Here is a 23,952-nt window from a genome sequence, read left to right on the forward strand (position 1 = left end):
AGGACTCCCTGTTAATAACAATGTGCCAAAACTCGCCTCCCTTCCTCGTGTTGTGTAGGGGAACCTTCCTGTTTAACTAAACTCCCAGTCTGAAAGATGACACATTTATGTTCGGAAATGTAGACACCTCTAGAGTAATAGTTTGTCAAAGAAGATGGTGGCGTTGTCTAAAAGCTTTCTCTGCTCCCTTTTATGTGATTAACTACAGATAGAGCAGATATTTTGTTATTCCATTGGCTGCGTGGGTTGTGTTTGTTCTGTAAGGTGTGTGTGGGTGCACAGTATGCACGTGTGCTTATGTGTCTCTGTTTGTTGTCGAGCCACTGAGCTTTGTGCGGCAGGGGAGATTTGTGTGCAGACACTGCCCTCTGTTTGCTTTTTCACAATTGCTTCGTCAATGTCGGAGGGATTCAGACCATACTTGTTGATCTCCATCCGGAAATCCCTTCTCAGCATGTAGTTGTAATCTACTGTAGCTGTCTTATATCAAGGCCAAATGTGGACCATTCTCAAATATGTTGACACAGAATCATCATACTGTAACATGAGGGGAACCTCACACACACTAGATATAGCGGGTTATGACATTAACTTTATAACTGTTGCCAATATGACAACACCATTTTCCTAGACTTTGATGGACTTTCCTGGACTACTGAGTTAAAAATATTCACGACTGATATAGAATTCCTCTATAAAGTCATTGTTCAATCATGAGTACCAGACAGTGGGTAAATAGTGGCTTTGTAACATCGTACAGTATTACAGCTGTAACATCGTACAGTATTACAGCTGTAACATCGTACTGTATTACATCTGTAACATCGTACTGTATTACATCTGTAACATCGTACAGTATTACAGCTGTAACATCGTACATTATTACAGCTGTAACATCGTACAGTATTACATCTGTAACATCGTACTGTATTACAGCTGTAACATGGTACAGTATTACAGCTGTAACATCGTACAGTATTACAGCTGTAACATCGTAACATCGTACAGCTGTAACATCATACAATATTACAGCTGTAACATCATACAGTATTACAGCTGTAACATCGTAACATCGTACAGCTGTAACATCATACAGTATTACAGCTGTAACATCATACAGTATTACAGCTGTAACATCATACAGTATTACAGCTGTAACATCATACAGTATTACATCTGTAACATCGTACAGTATTACAGCTGTAACATCATACAGTATTACAGCTGTAACCAGGGACGGACTGGGAATGAAAAATGGCCCTGGACTTTTTGACTCAGACCGGCCCACCAAAACCCCCCCAGCGATACACCACCACCCACACAACCGAAGCCACACTTTATGTAAACAAGATTCATGAACAATATTTAAAGCAATAAGTTTAGTAAAATAGATGTAAAAAAGAACAAGGGGAACATGTTGCTCTTAGGAGGAGGCTGGCTAGAAGGAGCAGATACTGGCACAATGGCACTGGCAGCAATCTGACCAGTGAAATAAATATTACAAGAATAAATTTGTTGGTGAAAAGACTGGTGTCGTAGAATAAAATTTAAATAAACATTTCCTACCTCCTTAAATTAAAACATTTCTGCAGCAGCTCACTTCTCTCAGCAATGTCATCTATAACCAGGTCACTGTCCAGGGCCATTAAAATATCTCGCTCAGTAACCATGAGCATAAAAGCCTCCAGGTGCTGTTGAGCTAGAGTGCTGATGAATTTCAGAGTAGAGAAGCTCCGCTCGCAAGCTACCTGGGTTACTGACAGTGTAAGTCGGAACTTGTAAGCAAGGCCCATGATGTGGTATACGTCAGTCAATAGGTTGTACTGACTAAGAATACGGTAGCAACACGCTGGACAGTCCTTGCAAGATGAACAGCTCTTGTTCACCATCTCCACCTCGTTTTCATTTCCTTCAGGTCCATGACCCTCCATTGTCCTGGTGGTGTATTCTTCAAATCCCGATTGTTTTAACCTAGTCCATTGTTCTGCCAGACTCATGAGCTCACTCTTTAAATTGGCCACCGTTGCTCTGCTGTCAGATTTGATCAAACATTTGCTTAGTTCTTGAAGGGCTGTCTGTGGAAGGCCACTGGCACTGGATGTTAGCTGACTAAAGTGTTTAGGGTCCAGAAGAGCCATGTCGGCATACAAAGTGTCATTACTCAGAAATCGCCGATGGATGCTATCTATGACTGTATCCAGAATTTGATTATGGACACCAATCCTGTATGCACTCTCTGCCCCAGTAAAAGTCTCATCTTGTGCAGTCTCTCCAGGCATGGTTTTCTTCTTTCAAGCCCTTTTCGTTGGCAGAGTGGCCTCTAACTCCAGCTCTGTTTCCCCATCCCGTTCCTGCAACTTCCTGTTGGCCCACTGAACAAATGTGTCTGCGGCTGCCTTGACTTTTTCAACATCTCTTGCCATTCCTTTCAGCTGCTCCTCTGTAGACACAATCATACGATGCGCAGACAGAATGTCCATTCTACTTGTTTGAAGATATTTTGAGACTGGTGAGGTGGCCTGAAATATTCTGAGGAATATCTGAGCTTTAGGTATTGTTTCATACTTCAGCAACCCCTCAATGTATCCTTGTGCCTTGACCTGTGCAGTAGTGTTGATGTTTTTCTGATCTTGTATGGTTGACAGAGTGAGAAGGACATCAACATACAGACCCTCATCTGTCCAAAAGCTCCAAAGACCTTCTTTAAGGCACTGTCTTTAGCCCACCAGCGTGTCTCTCCAATTGGAGCAAGATGTCTGTGTCTTGTGTCCTTGTTCTCCTTCTCCCAAATGTTCACCCTCTGGTAGGATTCACGGAAGAACACAGCTGTGTTGTTAACGAGAGAAAAAAGTGACCCACTTGCCAAGACGCTCTCTGTTGTGTCTGCCAAAACAAGGTTCAAAATGTGTGCATAGAACCACACATGCACTTGATTGGTTGACTTTGCAGAGAGCAGGGCAGGGAAGCCTGTATACTGGCCTTGCGTACTGGAGGTTCCATCAGTGGAATTGCCAATGCACTTGTTGATGTCAAGCTTCATGTTTTCCAGTACTTCACTCAGGATGCCTCACATTTCATAAGTCACAAACCTGCATAGTGTCAATCTGGACTGAAAACATACCAGCTTCCTGGATTTCACTTGCTATGGTGGCCTGCATTGTGGGTTGGATGGTGGTAATGACGTTATCGATGGTAGTCTTTGATAACAGAGTGATTAGAGAGCCTCTGCCCCCTCTTGACCCAGACTCAAGCAGTTTTTTGCTTTTCTCTATGCAGGCAGTGAGATGCTCTTTCACACACAGGTCGTACTTTCCCAGCAGAATGATAATCTCTAAAAAGTTGCCATGGTCAATGCTGCTGTCATCTAGCGTATAAGCTGCTTCAGACTGCGTTCCGCTGTAGCTCAGACCCCTCTTGCCTATGACTATAATAACATCTATAATGCTCTCTAGCACTTGCCTTCTTCTGTTCACTTGCTCTCTATGAGCAGACGTCTGACTGCTGATGAACAGGCTCTCAATGTTACCTTTGGAGGACCTTAGAAAGTAGGCCTCAGAATGACCTCTATGCATAACGCTCTTCTCATGCTCTCCCACTCCCTGATGGATATGCTTCCAGTCTGCCATTCCATTCATGAATGTTCTCGGTGGGCTTTGCAAATGCCATACAAATGAAACAGAATAAAGCATGGTTTTCTTCACTGTATGACAGCCACTTCCTGTTGGTCTCATCTTTATAAAAGAAAAACCTCTGCACCACAGACTTTTCACACTTTTGTTGGGGGTGGAAGCTAAAAAACATATCTAGGTCCCCTGACTTCGGCCTCTTAAAATAATCACAAATTTGGGTGGCAGTGGAATCCTGGCTTTGGCTCAATCTACATCTGTCCACCGCAGATGCATTATCCTCGACCTGGATGAGTAATTAGTATAAATTAGTATATTAGTATAATATTATAACATAATTGTCACGCCCTGGTCTAAGTATTTTGTATTTTTCTTCATGTATTGGGTCAGGCCAGGGTGTGGCATGGGGTTTTTGTATTGTGGTGTGTTTTGTCTTGGGGTTTTGGTGTGTATGTATTGGGATTGTAGCTAGTGGGGTTATCTAGCAAAGTCTATGGCTGTCTGGAGTGGTTCTCAATCAGAGGCAGGTGTTTATCGTTGTCTCTGATTGGGAACCATATTTAGGCAGCCATATTCTTTGAGTTTGTCGTGGATGATTGTCCTTAGTGTTGTTGTTCCTATCGCTTTATTTATTTACGCAAGTATAGGCTGTTTCGGTTTTCGTTACGTTCTTTGTTTTGTAGTGTTTTGTGTTTATTCGTGTTTCACGTTGTTCATTAAACATGGATCGCAAATCTACACGCTGCATTTTGGTCCGACTATCCTTCACACCTAGAAAACCGTAACAGAATCACCCACCCCAACGGGACCAAGCGGCGTGTCAACAGGCAGGAGCCACAGGAGAAGCAACAAAGGCAGCAACAGCGGCGCGATGAGGATTGGACATGGCATGATATATTGGATGGCAAGGGTTGCTATACATGGGAGGAGATCCTGGCGGGAAGGGATCGCCTTCCATGGGAACAGGTGGAGGCAGCGAGGAGAGCAGAGGCAGCCGGAGAGAGGAGCCGGCGATATGAGGGAACACGGTTGGCAAGGAAGCCCGAGAGTCAGCCCCAAAAATGTCTTTGGGGGGGGGGCTCACAGGGAGTAGGGCTACGACAGGTAGGAGACCTGCGCAAACTCCCTGTGCTTACCGGGGGGCTAGAGAGACCGGGCAGGCACCGTGTTATGCAGTGGTGCGCACGGTGTCCCCAGTGCGGGTGCATAGCCCGGTGCGGTATATTCCAGCTCCGCGTATCGGCCGGGCTAGATTGAGCGTCGAGCCAAATGCCATGAAGCCGGCTCTACGCATCTGGTCCCCAGTGCGTCTCCTTGGGCCGGCTTACATGGCACCAGCCTTGCGCTCGGTGTCTCCGGTTCGCCTGCATAGCCCAGTGCGGGCTATTCCACCTCGCCGCACTGGCAGGGCGACCGAGAGCATTCAACCAGGTAAGGTTGGGCAGGCTCGGTGCTCAAGAGCTCCAGTGCGCCTGCACGGTCCGGTCTATCCAGTACCACCTCCACACCCCAGCCCTCCGGTAGCAGCTCCCCGCACCAGGCTTCCTGTGCGTGTTCTCGGTCCAGTACCACCAGTGCCAGCACCACGCATCAGGCCTACAGTGCGCCTCGCCTCTCCAGCGCTGCCAGAGCCTTACTCCTCTCCTGCGCTGCAGGAGTCTCCCGCCTGTTCAGCGCTGCCAGAGCCTTCCTCCTCTCCTGCGCTGCTGGAGTCTCCCGCCTGTTTAGCGCTGCCAGAGCCTTCCGCCTCTACAGTGTTGCCGGAGTCTCCTGCCTGTTTAGCGCAGCCAGAGCTGTCAGTCTGCATGGAGCAGCCAGAGCTGCCAGTCTGCATGGAGCAGCCGGAGCTGCCAGTCTGCATGGAGCAGCCGGAGCTGCCAGTCTGCATGGAGCAGCCGGAGCTGCCAGTCTGCATGGAGCAGCCGGAGCTGCCAGTCTGCATGGAGCAGCCGGAGCTGCCAGTCTGCATGGAGCAGCCGGAGCTGCCAGTCTGCATGGAGCAGCCGGAGCTGCCAGTCTGCATGGAGCAGCCGGAGCTGCCAGTCTGCATGGAGCAGCCGGAGCTGCCAGTCTGCATGGAGCAGCCGGAGCTGCCAGTCTGCATGGAGCAGCCGGAGCCGCCAGTCAGCATGGAGCAGCCAGATCAGTCAGTCTGCCATGATCCGCCAGTCAGCCAGACTCTTCCAGATCCGCCAGTCAGCCAGACTCTTCCAGACTCTTCCAGATCCGCCAGACTCTTCCAGATCCGCCAGACTCTTCCAGATCCGCCAGACTCTTCCAGACTCTTCCAGATCTGCCAGTCAACCAGACTCTTCCAGATCTGCCAGTCAACCAGACTCTTCCGGATCTGCCAGTCAACCAGACTCTTCGGGATCTGCCAGTCGGCCGGGATCTGCCAGATCCGCAAGTCAGCCAGGATCTGCCAGTCAGCCAGGATCTGCCAGTCAGCCAGGATCTGCTGAAACCACCAGCCAGCCAGAATCTGGTAGATCTATCTACCTGCCTGAGCTTTCTCTCACTCCCGAGCTTTCTCTCACTCCCGAGCTTTCTCTCACTCCCGAGCTTTCTCTCACTCCCGAGCTTTCTCTCACTCCCGAGCTGTCCTTCAGTCCCGATCTGCTCCTCAGTCCAGTGGGTTTCTGGGTGAGGACTACTAGGCCATGGTCGGCGGCGAGGGTGGACTATCCAGGGACGCGAGGAGAGGGGACTAAGACATTGACTGAGTGGGTTCCACGTCCCGCGCCGGAGCCGCCACCATGGACAGACGCCCACCCGGACCCTCCCTATTGTTTTGAGGTGCGTTCGGGAGTCCGCACCTAGGGGGGTTCTGTCACGCCCTGGTCTAAGTATTTTGTGTTTTTCTTCATGTATTGGGTCAGGCCAGGGTGTGGCATGGGGTTTTTGTATTGTGGTGTGTTTTGTCTTGGGGTTTTGGTGTGTATGTATTGGGATTGTAGCTAGTGGGGTTATCTAGCAAAGTCTATGGCTGTCTGGAGTGGTTCTCAATCAGAGGCAGGTGTTTATCGTTGTCTCTGATTGGGAACCATATTTAGGCAGCCATATTCTTTGAGTTTGTCGGTCGTGGGTGATTGTCCTTAGTGTCGTTGTTCCTATCGCTTTATTTATTTACACAAGTATAGGCTGTTTCGGTTTTCGTTACGTTCTTTGTTTTGTAGTGTTTTGTGTTTATTCGTGTTTCACGTTGTTCATTAAACATGGATCGCAATCTACACGCTGCATTTTGGTCCGACTATCCTTCACACCTAGAAAACCGTAACAATAATAGTATAATATTAATATATGAATTATATAATGTTCATATATATTCATATAATAGTATACTGTATACCACTAGTATAATATTAATTCCAATTAATATTATAATTTTGTAGGTTTTGTTCCGTCATTAAATCCTTGTGCAAGAAAAATGGTCTACATTGGTGGTTAGTCTCTAATTTGATAATGCCAAGTACTAACTTGTCAATAATCATAACCATTCATGCATAACAAGGAGTTCAACATTTCAAAAGTTTCCTGTAGCACGTCATCCTTTTTTAATGTCCCGCCCCATCCAGGCTGTGATTGGTCGGTTCACGAAAAGTGACATTGACGAGTGCTTGTTTCAACAAAAGGCAACTGATATAGCTAAATGGCCAGCTAGCTAAACCCAAACATTGCTTATCTTATCCCTATTGTCTTACCACTTCACCTGCAAAACATTGACGAACAGTTGAACTGGTATCGCTGGGCTCAATGGGTTGCTCTCTCTGCTCTCTCTCCCCTCTGCTGCCAGTGCCTTCAGGCCCACGAGGCTGAGATGATTGACTGGTAACGGCACCAAATGAATAATTTGTTATTTTAAAACATTTGGCTGCATCAGCCTCAAGGGAGTTCAACCTCTTCTCTCCCCTGCTTTTAAGCACCAGCTTTACGTTTTTCTCTTTTTGGTTGTCCATCTTACTCCGCTTCACTATTTATCTAAATGTCACCACTTAACAGAGATAGGAAAGGGGCAGGGCTCAGGTAAAATTAGAATGGACTGGACCAAAAGTAATTGGCTGGGAGAGAGAGGCTGACAGATGTAATACCCAACAGCGGTGGCAGTGGCCGGCAGCCCGCTTGCCTTAGGCCAGTCAGACACACAGCACTTGGTTATTTTTATTTAAACGGACTGGGGTTATTTATATTTTGCGTTGCAACGACCCCAATTGTCAAGCGGCCCACCGGGAAAATTCCCGGTGCTCCAGACGGGCAGTCTGTCATTGGCTGTAACATCGTTCAGTGTTACAGCTGTAACATCGTACGGTGTTACAGCTGTAACATCGTACGGTATTACAGCTGTAACATCGCACGGTGTTACAGCTGTAACATCGTTCGGTGTTACAGCTGTAACATCGTACGGTATTACAGCTGCAGCATCGTACGGTGTTACAGCTGTAGCATCGTTCGGTGTTACAGCTGTAGCATCGTTCGGTGTTACAGCTGTAGCATCGTTCGGTGTTACAGCTGTAGCATCGTTCGGTGTTACAGCTGTAGCATCGTTCGGTGTTACAGCTGTAGCATCGTTCGGTGTTACAGCTGTAGCATCGTTCGGTGTTACAGCTGTAGCATCGTTCGGTGTTACAGCTGTAGCATCGTTCGGTGTTACAGCTGTAGATGTGAACAATTCACAGTGTTAGTATTAGAGCTGTGATGAACTGCCTAGTTGTGTTTGTCCTCAGGGCCACAGCGACTGGTGTGGAGGACTCTCCTTTAGCACCCTCTATGCAGATGAACAGCGATGGCCACAGAATCCCACCCACCTGAACAGTACGAACACACAGTGGAACACGAGTAATTCATTTAAATTCAAATCACTTTTATTTCCTGAGAGGGAACATAATTCATTGTTGGGATATGATGGTCTATATGAAACATATAAACTAAATACCATTTAGAGGCGACACAGCCCACACAACAAATGCTCTCTGTTATTGAAAAAATATATATTTTTTATGTTATGAAAGGTCTTCATTCATACATGTCTAATGATTATCAGTCATATTCCAATGATATGATGATGACCTTAATAACAGTAATTGTTTGATTGTGTAGTTCAGTCGATGACGTGGTAAACATGGAGCATGTACTGAACTCACTGGAGAGGGTCATTCTCACCATCTTCCTCTCCATCATCATCATCATGACTGTTCTGGGAAACCTGCTGGTGATGGTGGCGCTCTGCAAGGACAGACATCTTCGGTAAGCCCACTTCCTGTTACATGTAGGTCACGTCCTGTCAAATCGAAGGCTTTTTCTAATTTGGGCAAATGTCCATGCTCCACCCTCTTTCCTCTCTCCTCCGTGACCCAGAATCCGATAAGTGGTCGAGTGGCGAACGAAAAAGTGTCCTCCCTTCCTCGATAGCCACCTTTCATTGAGGAAAGTCATGTGTCCTTCACGGAAGAGTTTTGAAATCTGCCACACCACCTTTGAATCAGCTTTTGTTTTGTCGAAGGAGAACCATGCACACGTTCTAAAACAATGTTCTACGTATTGTTTTATTTAGAAAATGTCTTGCACAACTAACTGAATTTGTTTTCATCACTTCACACATTTATTTCGGGATCCATCCCTGTAAACGTAGTTTTCCTGATGTGCGAGCGGAGAAGGAGAGTCTCATTTCATACAAGCACTCCTCGCCGCCTCTCCTCGATTCCCTTTGACCCTTTTCAAAAGGAGGTGAGAGTACGGAGGAGAGAGGACTCAGGAGCAAATCCAATTGAGAAATTGCCTAAGTGCTCAAAGGAGGAAATGTGACCCCTTTAAAGCACAACAAAAAAATGTGTGCTGTTGGAAGTACTCAAGGGCGAGTTGAGAACCACTGCTTTAGAGTGTGCTTTTTAGCACAGAGATGGATAGTATAATTGTGTTTACATCCTGTGTCCCAACATCTCTAGAGAACATTATCTTGTTGCTGTGTGTCAACAAGTCTGTATATTTGCCTCTAGGGGATTTTCATATGGGCCTTTTGTTACGCGCACTGTTTTCTATAAAATGACATATGATGTCATGTACAAAAAAAATATTGGACAGAATTTAATTGAAGTAGGAGATGTGTGATTGACAGACTGATGAATATGCCACCTTCTGGCTATTGGGTGACAACAAAGCAGCTGTTCTCACATTAGACACAGGCATTGTTTCTGTCATGTTCTATGTTTATGCGGTATGGTTTTAAAGAGTTATGAGAAAAAAGGTTGTTCTGTCTAGTGCAGATAAGTCGATCATTTTAAAAGCTAGATAAAAAAAAAAAAAATTATCTTTGCATTCAACTCATGCGCCTTTCTGGAAATGAATGAAAATGCTTTTGTTCCCCTTCTCCCTCAAGGAAAAAGAAGACCAACTACTTCATAGTGTCATTGGCATTTGCAGACCTCCTGGTTGCTGTGGTTGTCATGCCATTTGCAGCCATTGAGCTGACCACAGGTCAGTGGAGGTATGGGGAGATCTTCTGTCTGGTCAGGACCTCGTTGGATGTGTTTCTGACCACTGCATCTATCCTACACCTGTGCTGCATAGCACTAGACAGGTGAGCAATGAACATAGTGAAAAACATCCCTTCACTTTGGTAATTATTGCAAAACTATTGCAAACTGTTGCCACGACCCCCCCAGCCCAGTCACCTTGATGCATCCATTCAGCCTAATAGCCGTACACCTTTGTTAGCACCCAGCTGTGTGTTAGCATTAGCACATGTCTTGGAGGGCCCTTCTCTAGCACCTCTCTGTCCTTCTCTGTCCTTAAGCATATGGCAGCCTGTCATGGCTGATACATGAGCAGATATGTTGTCCTGTCCTGCACCTGCCCCATACAGTCAAAAGTCACTGGAGTAAGTCACCTGCTAGCTCACCCCCTCGCTCCAAACAAATCTAATGTATGCTTCTCTACAGGACCAGGGCCGGATTACCGAACAGGTATGCAGGGCACGAGCCCCGGGCCCCCGACCTCCAGTGGGCCTTCAACAAATTATTATTATTTTTAATTTGGGGGAGTTTGTGGGCCCCCTGTAGGTCAGTGTGACAGGGTCTAGGTCTACTGGTGACTGACCAATAAGAACACGATTGGCACACAATAATATGATTATTGTGACTAGTCAGAATAATATAATAGTTTGATTTAAACGTTTACATGTTATGTGGAAGAAGAACCATTTCCTAATAATCTGGTTTACATGACACACCTGAAGTCAGTCTACCTGATGAAATGTTGATAAATGCACAAGATCGACAATCAAAATCAACGTTTTACCACAGCGACCATGTTATTTTGGGGAAACCTATTTGATTCAGAGTTTGGACATACACTCAGTGTATTAGGTACACCACCCCGTTCAAAAAATGCTTTGCTCGTGCAGACAGTAAGTCACGTGGCCATGGCTTGCTATATAAAGCAGGCAGACAGGCATTGAAGCAATCAGTTGCTGTTCAATTGAACGTTAGAATGGGCAAAACGAGTGACCTAGGTGACTTTGAGCGTGGCATGATCGTCGGTGCCAGACACGCCCATCTCAGTACCTCAGTATCTAGGAACGCAGAACTCGCCAGTCCTTCTCACGGATGGGCTATTGCAGCAGACAACCACGAGCCCAACGGGATCCACGCTTATCAGTTAAAAACAAGCAGAAGCGGCTCCAGCGGGCACGCGATCACTGAAACTAACACAATTTGTAGAATCCATGCCCCAAAGAATTCAGGCCATAAGACTGCTGAACAAGACTGCTAATTAGCTAGTCAACTGACTACACACAGTCACACAGACACTTTCACACTCCCTGTTGTGAAAGTTTAAAAAATCCTGTTGCTGAGTCACTTTACCCCTACTACTGTACATAGTTACCTTAATTATCTCGTACCCCTGCACATCACCTCGGTACTGGTACTCTTGACATATGATGACCCAGTGAGTGGGTTAATTTCCCCGGCAAATCCAGAAGAATAAACTTATCCGGCAAGCTCGTGAATGAGGACTGTTGCAGCTGTAGCAAGTCTACCAGTGCAGCCAGGAACTGAGTGGAATTACTTTTTGACGGACCAATGGGCAAGGCGTTGTGGCTGACTGAAAGCTGTGAGTAAAAAGCTAACGTTACTGATCATCCATTCAGGTTACAGTTTTTCTCGATTGCTAAGACACTTTTAATGAAACTGGAGTCCACTTTGATCTCCAAGTCATTTCTTATTGCTTTCGCACACAATGCAAATGCTAAGCACAATATTGAAAAACAGTAAACACAACTCTCTACAAAAGGTGCAAGTTGAGTAAATCATGAAAAACAAAATTTAACATTTGGTGACAGCTGATACAAATTATTCCCATGAATGCGAACCTCTTCTGCACGTGTGCAAAACTTATATGCACAATGTTTCAATCAGCAATCAGTCCTTATGCATAAAAGAGGTCAAATCTGAGTTGCTGTTTGCAAGAATGGACCAAGTAAGAGGCCAAGGAAAAGGACAAAGGAGGGGTACTGTAGAGGGACCCATAGAAGATAGTTCAGCTCTCAGTTAAAATGGAAAAGGGTAAATAAAGCCTTTTGTTTCTGGATATTCATGCTCTTGAATTACATTTGAGGAAAAAATAATACAGCCCATGCTGTGATAATATAATTTACTTGCCTTTTATGGTGCATACTATAATTATAGTATCAACAAATGGCACAGCCATATAAAAGACGGTTAACAAGGTTAGGGAATATTGATAGTTGTAGTTAGTGCAGTGCCTTCAGAAAGTATTCACACCCCTTGGCTTTTCTCACGTTTTGTTGTGTTAAAGCCTGTATTTAAAATGGATCAATACAAAATTCACTGGCCTACATACAATACCCCATAATGTCAAGGTGGAATTATGTTTGTTTTTAATGTAAAACAAATTAAAAGCTGAAATGTCCTGAGTCGATAAGTATTCAACCCCTTTTGGCAAGCCTAAATAAGTTCAGGAGTATAATAGAGTTTAACATGATTTTTGAATGACTACCTCATCTCTGTACCACACACATACAATTATCTTTAAAGTCCCTCAGTTGAGCAGTGAATTTCAAACACAGATTCAACCACAAAGACCAGGGATGTTTTCCAATGCCTCGCAAAGAAGGGCACCACTTAGTAGATGGGTAAAAATAAAAAAGCACACATTGAATATCCCCTTGAGCATGGTGAAGTTACATATATTAATTACACTTTGGATGGTGTGTCAATAAAACCCAGTCACTAAAAAGATACAGGCTTCCTTACTAACTCAGGTGCCGGAGAGGAAGGAAACTGACTTTAAAACAGTTACAGAGTTTAATGGCTGTGATAGGAGAACAAAGAGGATGGATCAACAACATTGTAGGTACTCCACAATACTAACCTAATTGACAGAGTGAAAATAAGGAAGCCTGAACACAATACAAATATTCCACAACATGCATCCTGTTTTAAACAAGGCACTAAAGTAATACTACAACAAATATGGCAAAGCAATCCACTTCTTGTCCTGAATACAAAGTTTTATCTTTGGGGCAAATCTAATACAACCATTTCTGAGTACCACTCTCTATATTTTCAAGAATAGTGGTGGCTGCATCATGTTATGCTTGTAATCATTAAGGACTGGGGAGTTTTTCAGGAAGAAAAAGAAACAGAATGGAGCTAAGCACAGGCAAATCCTAGAGGAAAACCTAGTTCAGTCTGCTTTCCACCAGACACTGAGAGATAAATTCACCTTTCAGCAGGACAATAACCTAACATACAAGGATAAATCTACACTGGAGTTTTTTACCAATAAGAAAGTGAATGTTCCTGAGTGGCCTAGTTACCGTTTTCACTTAAATATGCTTGAAAATCTATGGCAAGACCTGAAAATGGTTGTCTAGCAATGATCAACAATTTGACAGAGCTTGAAGAATTTTGAAAAGTGTAATGGGCAAATGTTGCACAATCCAGGTGTGGAAAGCTCTTAGAAACTTATCCAGAAAGACTCACAGCTGTAATCGCTGCCAACGGTGATTCTAAAGCCCAAATCAAACGAAAAGCATTTAGTTTGTTTACGGCGTGAATGAGCGCGTACACGCTGGAATTAGAATGCACGGTAGTGAATGGGAGAAAACAGACGTGGCGCGAGCTTCAATGTCGTCAACGGTATCATGCACTTCAAATTAGAAAGCAAGTACATTTTTCTTACGTGTACGCGAAGCAATGCTGGTAAAGTGAATTGTTATGTGAATTTGTGAATTGTTATGTCTGGACTTTTAAAACGTGTCTATTTTGTGTTTATAAGTTTAGCTGCCGGTGCCAATAGTACATATTTAAAAACAATGTTTTGCCTACCTTTGTTGATTTTGAGCACAGGCCTATGGCCTATGCAGGCTACGGCTGGGAAACTCACAAAACTCTGTTCGAGAGAATACTGTTATGTAGAAAGAATGAGACTAGCTAAATTCTTTATCAACTGCTAGGGTGTATTAGCTACAACTCTCCTCATGTTTGTGAGCTGACCTAACAGGAGGCAGGTACAGGGCTCGGTGAGGCAAGGTGAGTCAAAAGGAACATACAACAATAATTCACAAAGCGAACATAACATATTACAACAGTCTATTATGGATTCTCATGACCATTTAAGTTGGCATACACTAGGCAGTGCAATGTGAATTGACTCTCTCTACTCTCGCACGCAAATTTTGAAGCCGTTGACGACGTCTGTCTGTGTGGTTTCGGTTTAACATATTTTCATTCAGGGGGTTGAATACTTATATACTCATATATATATATTAGTGTTTTATTTTTCATGAATTTCAAAAAATGTTTTAGAATATTTCTTTCACTTTTACAGAATATTGTGTGTAGATCGTTGACAAAAAAAGACAATTAAATCCATTTTAATCCCACTTTGTAGCACCACAAAATGTGAAAAAAGTCAAGGGGTGTGAATACCTTCTGAAGGCCCTGTATTTAATGGGCTATTGTGTGACATATTTGTATGTTTTGATAGAAGTAGTTGATTTTGTGTAATGTATTTAATGTTTTAATGGTCTTAATGGAAAATTCCACCCCAAAATTATCTTTTGGTATTTGTTTCATTAGTCGATTGTTGACATAGTCCCAAAATGTTTTGCTTGTCAGCACTCAAGTTTTCAAGATACAGTGCCTTGCGAAAGTGTTCTGCCCCCTTGAACTTTGTGACCTTTTGCCACATTTCAGGCTTCAAACATAAAGATATAAAACTGTATTTTTTTGTGAAGAATCAACAACAAGTGGGACGCAATCATGAAGTGGAACGACATTTATTGGATATTTCAAACTTTTTTAACAAATCAAAAACTGAAAAATTGGGCGTGCAAAATTATTCAGCCCCTTTACTTTCAGTGCAGCAAACTCTCTCCAGAAGTTCAGTGAGGATCTCTGAATGATCCAATGTTGACCTAAATGACTAATGATGATAAATACAATCCACCTGTGTGTAATCAAGTCTCCGTATAAATGCACCTGCACTGTGATAGTCTCAGGTCCGTTAAAAGCGCAGAGAGCATCATGAAGAACAAGGAACACACCAGGCAGGTCCGAGATACTGTTGTGAAGAAGTTTAAAGCCGGATTTGGATACAAAAAGATTTCCCAAGCTTTAAACATCCCAAGGAGCACTGTGCAAGCGATAATATAGAAATGGAAGGAGTATCAGACCACTGCAAATCTACCAAGACCTGGCCGTCCCTCAACTTTCAGCTCATACAAGGAGAAGACTGATCAGAGATGCAGCCAAGATCACTCTGGATGAACTGCAGAGATCTACAGCTGAGGTGGGAGACAATGTCCATAGGACAACAATCAGTCGTATATTGCACAAATCTGGCCTTTATGGAAGAGTGGCAAGAAGAAAGCCATTTCTTAAAGATATCCATAAAAAGTGTTGTTTAAAGTTTGCCACAAACCACCTGGGAGACACACCAAACATGTGGAAGAAGGTGCTCTGGTCAGATGAAACCAAAATTGAACTTTTTGGCAACAATGCAAAACGTTATGTTTGGCGTAAAAGCAACAGCTCATCACCCTGAACACACCATCCCCACTGTCAAACATGGTGGTGGCAGCATCATGGTTTGGGCCTGCTTTTCTTCAGCAGGGACAGGGAAGATGGTTAAAATTGATGGGAAGATGGATGGAGCCAAATACAGGACCATTCTGGAAGAAAACCTGATGGAGTCTGCAAAAGACCTGAGACTGGGACGGAGATTTGTCTTCCAACAAGACAATGATCCAAAACATAAAGCAAAATCTACAATGGAATGGTTCAAAAATAAACGTATCCAGGTGTTAGAATGGCCAAGTCAAAGTCCAGACCTGAATCCAATCGAGAATCTGTGGAAAGAACTGAAAACTGCTGTTCACAAATGCTCTCCATCCAACCTCACTGAGCTCGAGGTGTTTTGCAAGGAGGAATGGGAAAAAATGTCAGTCTCTCGATGTGCAAAACTGAGAGACATACCACAAGCGACTTATAGCTGTAATCGCAGCAAAAGGTGCGTTACAAAGTATTAACTTAAGGGGGCTTAATAATTTTGCACGTCCAATTTTTCAGTTTTTGATTTGTTAAAAAAGTTTGAAATATCCAATAAATGTCGTTCCACTTCATGATTGTGTCCCACTTGTTGTTGATTCTTCACAAAAAAATACAGTTTTATATCTTTATGTTTGAATCCTGAAATGTGGTAAAAGGTCGCAAAGTTCAAGGGGGCCGAATACTTTCGCAAGGCACTGTATGTAACTTTCAAAATACAGAAATCATCCCCTGTATAATGCCATTTTGCATCATATGATGCTGCGTTTTGCATCGTATGATGCAAGCTATTTTCATGTGCTGTGTGTGAAAGCAGAAATGTACGTTTTTTTTGTTGAAGATAGCTATATCAGTGCCTGAATAAAACCTTTCTTCTATAGGCCTACTGTGTGCGGCATTGTTTCCTCTCAGGTATCTAGCTAATTTTTCTTAGCTAGCTATCTATCTAGCCAAACATTAGATTTTACTTAGCTAGGATTATTCTCTCTCTTTCTGAGTTAATGTAGCCCTGTCCTGTAGTCAAATTACCAAATCACCCTCTAGTGGCCTCATGGGTGCAATATTATTAATATTTTTTCATAATTTCATAAATAATAAACATTTGGTTTTCTTAGAAACACCAGATTTTTGGCAGTTATGTCAAATGGTTCTGTTAAATTTCAGTCTTATATGATGTAGATCAAGTATAGTATTGGGATGCAAACTTAAAATTAAATACATTTCAATTCTATATCTGACATGTTGCAGGTCTCTTCTTTTTTAAGCCCATACCCATGTGTGTAAGGTGTATACTTTTGTTCAAAGTAGATTTGTACCAAGAAACATTCTGTGTGTGCCCATTGCAGTAAAATTAACATGATTGGTAGCTACAGTAGTTGTCAAGCTTATAATTCATGCTTTTATGGTGGTTCAGTTACTGTATGGTTTTTAGCCTAATTATTTCCATGAGTTAGCTAGCTAGCTAGTCTCAGTCTGGATGCAGGCACAGTTACTTTAACGATAGGTGGATATAGCTATCTAGCTACATATTGAAATGAAAGGAGTGTCTCAATTGTTCAGCCAAGTTTAAACTATCCAATTAGACTCTCCACTTAATTGTTGTCATGTCTTTGTCCCCCAGATACTAAAGGCGGCATGGCCCTGAGAGTACTTATCCCACCACCAGTGTACAGAGTGCAGGCAGCTACATATGGAAATTAAAGTAGTATCTCAAATGTTTATCCACGTTTGTCCATTTTGACTGCCCCCTAAAATCTTGTTACGTCTGTATTCCCCAGATACAGATACTAAAGACGTGTGTGACAAGTTGGAAAGAAGACTGCCTGCCCAAGCATTGATGATTCCCAAAAGTCATACTGTAAGTATACAGTGTGGCAAAAAAGTATTTAGTCAGCCACCAATTGTGCAAGTTCTCCCACTTAAAAAGATGAGAGAGGCCTGCAATTTTCATCATAGGTATACTTCAACTATGACAGACAAAATGAGAGAAAAAAAATCCAGAAAATCACATTGTAGGATTTTTAATGAATTTATTTGCAAATTATGGTGGAAAATAACTTTGGTCACAAGAAAGATTTCTGGCTCTCACAGACCTGTAACTTCTTCTTTAAGAAGCTCCTCTGTCCTCCACTCGTTACCTGTATTAATGGCACCTGTTTGAACTTGTTATCAGTATAAAAGACACCTGTCCACAACCTCAAACAGTCACACCCCAAACTCCACTATGGCCAAGACCAAAGAGCTGTCAAAGGACACCAGAAACAAAATTGTAGACCTGCACCAGGCTGGGAAGACTGAATCTGCAATAGGTAAGCAGCTTGGTTTGAAGAAATCAAGTGCGGGAGCAATTATTAGGAAATGGAAGACATACAAGAACACTGATAATCTCCCTCGATCTGGGGCTCCACGCAAGATCTCACCCCATGGGGTCAAAATGATCACAAGAACGGTGAGCAAAAATCCCAGAACCACACAGGGTGACCTAGTGAATGACCTGCAAAGTGCTGGGACCAAAGTAACAAAGCCTACCATCAGTAACACACTATGCCGCCAGGGACTCAAATCCTGCAGTGCCAGACTCCCCCTGCTTAAGCCAGTACATGTCCAGGCCCGTCTGAAGTTTGCTAGAGAGCATTTGGATGATCCAGAAGAAGATTGGGAGAATGTCATATGATCAGATGAAACCAAAATATAACTTTTTGGTAAACACTCAACTCGTCGTGTTTGGAGGACAAAGAATGCTGAGTTGCATCCAAAGAACACCATACCTACTGTGAAGCATGGGGGTGGAAACATCATGTTTTGGGGCTGTTTTCTGCAAAGGGACAAGGACGACTGATCCGTGTAAAGGAAAGAATGAATGGGGCCATGTATCGTGAGATTGAGTGAAAACCTCCTTCCATCAGCAAGGGCATTGAAGATGAAATGTGGCTGGGTCTTTCAGCATGACAATGATCCCAAACACACCGCCCGGGCAACGAAGGAGTGGCTTCGTAAGAAGCATTTCAAGGTCCTGGAGTGGCCTAGCCAGTCTCCAAATCTCAACCCCATAGAAAATCTTTGGAGGGAGTTGAAAGTCCGTGTTGCCCAGCAACAGCCCCAAAACATCACTGCTCTAGAGGAGATCTGCATGGAGGAATGGGCCAAAATACCAGCAACAGTGTGTGAACCTTGTGAAGACTTACAGAAAACGTTTGACCTCTGTCATTGCCAACAAAGGGTATATAACAAAGTATTGAGAAACATTTGTTATTGACCAAATACTTATTTTCCACCATAATTTGCAAATAAATTCATTAAAAATCCTACAATGTGATTTTCTGGATTTTTTTTTTCTCATTTTGTTTGTCATAGGTGAAGTGTACCTATGATGAAAATTACAAGCCTCTCATCTTTTTAAGTGGGAGAACTTGCTTGGTGGCAAACTAAATACTTTTTTGACCCACTACATGTGGAATATTGAATTATATTTAATATGTAACACTGTAAACCATGCACAAAGGAGCTGGAATCAACTCAATGCAGATTAACGTCCTGCACACAGCAATTGTTTTGCACCCCAGTATCTCTACCTGCACATTCATCTTCTGCCGATCTACCATTCCAGTGTTTATTTGCTATCTTCTAATTGCTTCGCTACCATGGCCTATTTATTTTCTTAACTCACCTCATTTGCACTCACTGTATATAGACTTTTTGTTTTCTTTTGTTCTACTGTATTATTGACTGTATGTTTAGTTTATTCCATGTGTAACTCTGTGTTGTATGTGTTGAATTTGCTACGCTTTATCTTGGCCAGGTCGCAGTTGCAAATGAGAACTTGTTCTCAACTAGTCTACCTGGTTAAATAAAGGTGAAATAAAAAAAATAAAAAAAATAATAGACTGTATAGGAGTAGAGCATATTCTGAGAAATAGGAAAGGCCACAATTTGTGTGTGTGTGTGTGAATGCGTGCACGGGCTTGTGCAAAAGTGTCGTGATCATTTTTCAACATTTATAAAATTCTCTAATCCCCAGGTTGTTACAAATATGGCTGAATAACTCTGCCATGCGACCAAAAGAACAAGAGACCCGAACCCTTCATTGTGACTCTCGGGGACAAATCACCTCTACTCCCTGGCATTCACCATCATGAATGGGCAGGCTCTGGAGCAGAAGACATTATGTTTCCTTGTTGTTGTTTGACAGAAAATCATGTTGAAAATGTATACCTGGTAGGAGCTGTGTGGTGGTGACTTTTCTTCAGCCCCATTCCTCAGCTTTAATTGGTAGGGCTGCTGAGATATTCAAATGATGGATTGTGCTTCTAAAATGTTGGTTGATTTGTGTGTTCCTTATTTGTTTTTTTATCTTTTGCATGACTTCATTTTGTAGTTGAAATTAAGAGCTGAAAAATAAAAATTTGGGTAGTAACGTTGTAACTTTGATTGTTAACACTATTTGTACTTTAAGAAAATTAGCAGATTCTGTAATAGAGAGAAGGTAGAAAAAGAGAACCCAGCAAGAAACTAAGAAATTAACACTGCTGGGTAAATAAACATACAAATAATGATAACCCAGCCATAAAGTAATAAATAACCTTCGGCTGGGTTAAAAATACATGAATAACAATAACCCAGCAAGAGTAAAAACCAACCCACTGCTGGGTCAAAATAACCTAGTGCCAGGTATCCATCAATCAAATGTATTTATAAAGCCCTTTTTACATCAGCAGATGTAAAAACGGCAAGCAATGTAGATGTAGGAGCACGGTAGGTACTATATTGCCCCACTGCAGGGTTACAGAAATGACCCACATTTTTTTTGTGTAACATTTTATTATAAAACTGCAATCGATCATTAGAAGGATATTTCTTTTTTAAAAGTAGTCTTTGAAGTGATGAGTCACTGCTTGTCTTTCTTATCCACCTATATAGGACTAAAGCATTTAATAGAGGGTGTCCGTTTAGTTTATTATTTGGTATTGCAAGTAATGAGATTATCTTAATAAGGAATGAGTCATCATTGGCAATATTTTGGTGTGTACATAGCATATTTGTGGCCTGTAGATATAAATGTTATTCAGAAAACCACTGTCAATAGATTACAGGTTTTGTCCTCTGTTGAATCTATGTTGATGTTATAATGTTGTTATATTATTTTGATACTGTAGGTACTATGCGATCTGCTGCCAGCCGCTGGTGTACAGGACTAAGATGACTCCCGTCAGAGTGGCCCTAATGCTGGGGGGATGCTGGGTCATCGCCTCCTTCATCTCCTTCCTTCCCATCATGCAAAGCTGGCATGCCATCGGCATAGAGGACATTGTAAGTCTGTAAGCAGCTTGTGGCCTGCCTGTCTATCCGATGGTTCTACTACAGACAGAGTCTTGCTCTGTCGTCTAAATCATTTGATCCAAATCAATTTACATGCTAGATGTTTTGAGCTACCATGAATTGCTTTGTTGATCCTTGAAAATGTGGACAGATATTGTTAAGTGAAGGACACATGGTTAAAACATCAAGAATGAATTTTTTTTTATTTGAATAACATTTCAATCTCGTAGAATGGTGTTGTAGTAGTCATAAAACAATTGCACTATTCACAGCCCTTTTCAGCAACAAGCACAACAGATCAAACTGGAGACCTACAGTATGTTTGAATAGTTTAAAAAAATGTTTTGACATAGTGCCGATTTTGAGCTGCTGAGATCATGAACTGTTCATGCATCAAGCTCTTTGGGGAGAGCAAACACACAAGCCCTCTTTTAGTTCTAAAAATAGTACAATGACTCATTGTTTCACCTTTGACATCTGAAAAAACGTATCTCTGTCAAATGATGACACTGATTATTGTTTACAAAATTCAAATTATCCATATACACTGACTGTACAAAACATTACTTCCTAATATTGAGTTGCACACCATTGTCCCCTCAAAACAGCCTCAATTTGTCGGGGCATGGACTATAAGGTGTCAAAAGCGTCCCACAGTGAAGCTTGCCCATGTTGACGCCAATGCTTCACACAGTTATGTCAAGTTGTCTGGATGTCCTTTGGGTTGTGGACCATTCTTGATACACACGGAAACTGTTGAGTGTGAAAATACCCAGCATTGTTGCAGTTCTTGTCACTCAAACCGGTGTGCCTGGCACCTACTACCATACCCTGTTCAAAGGCACTTAAATATTTTGTCTTGCCCATTCACCCTCTGAATGGCACTCATAAACAATCCATGTCTCAGTTGTCGCAAGGTTTAAACACCCTTCTTCAACCCGTCTCCTCCCCTTCATCTACACTGATTGAAGTGGATTTAACAGGTGACATCAATAACGGATCATAGCTTTCACAAGGGATTCACCTGGTCAGTCTATGTCATGGAAAGAACAGGTATTCCTAATGTTTTGTTCTCTTAGTGTAAGTGCCGTCCAAGTGCACTCAACCATCCTAGGCTAACGCTACCACTACCATTTACATAGACATAAACACCCAAGAAAATTCCAAGCGCACTGAGATCTAAACACTGGAGTCAGTGCTGAGCACAATTCACAGCTACCAGTTTATGAACACAAATAATACTATATGTCAACGTCTACCCGTTCATAGTTTGTTTTAAGAGAGTCAGTAAATGGACATTAGGCAATCGTTACACTCTCGGGTTGAAGGGGATACAAGCGTGTCACTATTCCATATGTGGATACAACAGAACGCACATGCCTCTTCCTGTATGTGGATCTGCTTGTTCATTGCTTGTTCTCTCTCTGCATGCTGTCTGTCTCCAGATTGAGGAGAGGAAGTTCAGCAGCAGCAGCAGCAGCAACAAGACCAACTGTGTATTCGTGGTGAACCGTCCGCATGCTCTCATCTGCTCCGCCGTGGCCTTCTACGTTCCCCTGGGCCTCATGGTGCTGGCCTACCAGCGCATCTACATCACCGCCATGGGCCACGCGCGGCAGATCGGCACGCTGCAGCGGGCAGGCTCCGCCCACTACTCGGCGCCCCCCCATCACTACCTCAGCTCCGAGCAGCAGGGCTCCAGTCGCATGCGCATAGAGACCAAAGCTGCCAAGACCCTGGCTGTCATCATGGGCTGCTTCTGTCTCTGCTGGGCCCCATTCTTCATTACCAACGTGGTGGACCCCTTCATCCACTACAGTGTGCCCTGGCAGATGTGGACCGCCTGGCTGTGGCTTGGCTATATTAACTCTGGCCTTAACCCCTTTCTCTACGCCTTCCTGAACAGGGCCTTCAGACGGGCTTTCCTCATGGTACTGTGTTGTGGTGGTGAGAGATACGTACGCCAGGGGAGCTACGGCCCCACCAGACGCTACTCTGGATCTGTCAATGGGAACTCCGTCGCACTTAGGTAAGGAACTGATACTGGACCACCCACACGTGTCCTACCTTTTATCATTTAGCCTTGAATTAAGATCATTCTCTCTCAGGTACAGACACATAATGTTCTCTCAGGTAGGTGGGTTAAGCTGAGTCTCTGGTGCCCTATCGTACTTCTAATACTTTTTGATTAATCTGAGATGAGATATTGCCCAAGACGTTTGTGTCACATCCTGATCTGTTTCACCTGTCTTTGTGCTTGTCCCGTCGAGTCCTACCAGCGTTTTCCTGTGTTTCCTGTGCTCTCGTTTTTGTTACTGCAATGCCTTATGAAGGCAGGCAAAAGAAGTCAAGGCAGGCAAAGGGTCGTAATCCAAATCAGAGTCATGCAGGTACAGCACGACGGGCAGGATAAGGGTCAGGACAGGCAGAGGTCAGAACTGGGAAGACTAAGAAAAACAAAAACTATAGCACAGGAAACACGGAAAACAGGTAGGATTTGACATCTAAGGCACTGCATCTTAGTGCTAGAGGCGTCACTACAGACCCTGGTTCGATTCCAGGCTGTATCACAATCGTGATTGGGATTCCCATAGGGCGGCGCACAATTGGCCCAGCATCTTCCGGTTAGGGTTTGGCCGGGGTAGGCCGTAAATAAGGATGTGTTCTTAACTGACTTGCCTAATTAAATAAATGTTAAATAAAAACATTAAAAAATTAATGGGACAAACACAAAGACAGGTGAAACAGATCAGGGTGTGACAGTTTGAGGTCTGAAGAGAACCTGGTTATTCTCCAATCAGGGTCATCAAAGAATGAATATTTAAATTGTTGAACAACATAGTGAGAGTTTAACTCAAACTCAGAAGCTTGAGTTTGTTTAACTGTTGAATGTCTGTGTGTTATTTAAAAAATAATCATGTTTAATTAGACAACCAGGAAGC

At 43.2% G+C, this 23,952-nt stretch overlaps 1 protein-coding gene across 2 annotated transcripts in view; it reads left to right on the forward strand.

The window, feature by feature from the left end:
• Positions 1 to 23,952, forward strand: part of LOC112219559 (5-hydroxytryptamine receptor 4) — a 68,939-nt gene that overhangs the window by 13,702 nt on the left and 31,285 nt on the right. For both annotated transcript variants that reach the window (XM_024380903.2, XM_024380904.2), the window contains exons 2-6: positions 8,348 to 8,459; positions 8,721 to 8,867; positions 9,997 to 10,197; positions 20,848 to 21,001; positions 22,456 to 23,039. In XM_024380903.2, coding sequence (XP_024236671.1) covers positions 8,407 to 8,459; positions 8,721 to 8,867; positions 9,997 to 10,197; positions 20,848 to 21,001; positions 22,456 to 23,039 — 1,139 coding nt within the window. In that variant the 5' untranslated portion in view covers positions 8,348 to 8,406. The remainder of the gene's footprint in view (positions 1 to 8,347; positions 8,460 to 8,720; positions 8,868 to 9,996; positions 10,198 to 20,847; positions 21,002 to 22,455; positions 23,040 to 23,952) is intronic.

The sequence above is a fragment of the Oncorhynchus tshawytscha genome, linkage group LG20, assembly GCF_018296145.1.
Source record: "Oncorhynchus tshawytscha isolate Ot180627B linkage group LG20, Otsh_v2.0, whole genome shotgun sequence".
Taxonomy (NCBI): domain Eukaryota; kingdom Metazoa; phylum Chordata; class Actinopteri; order Salmoniformes; family Salmonidae; genus Oncorhynchus; species Oncorhynchus tshawytscha.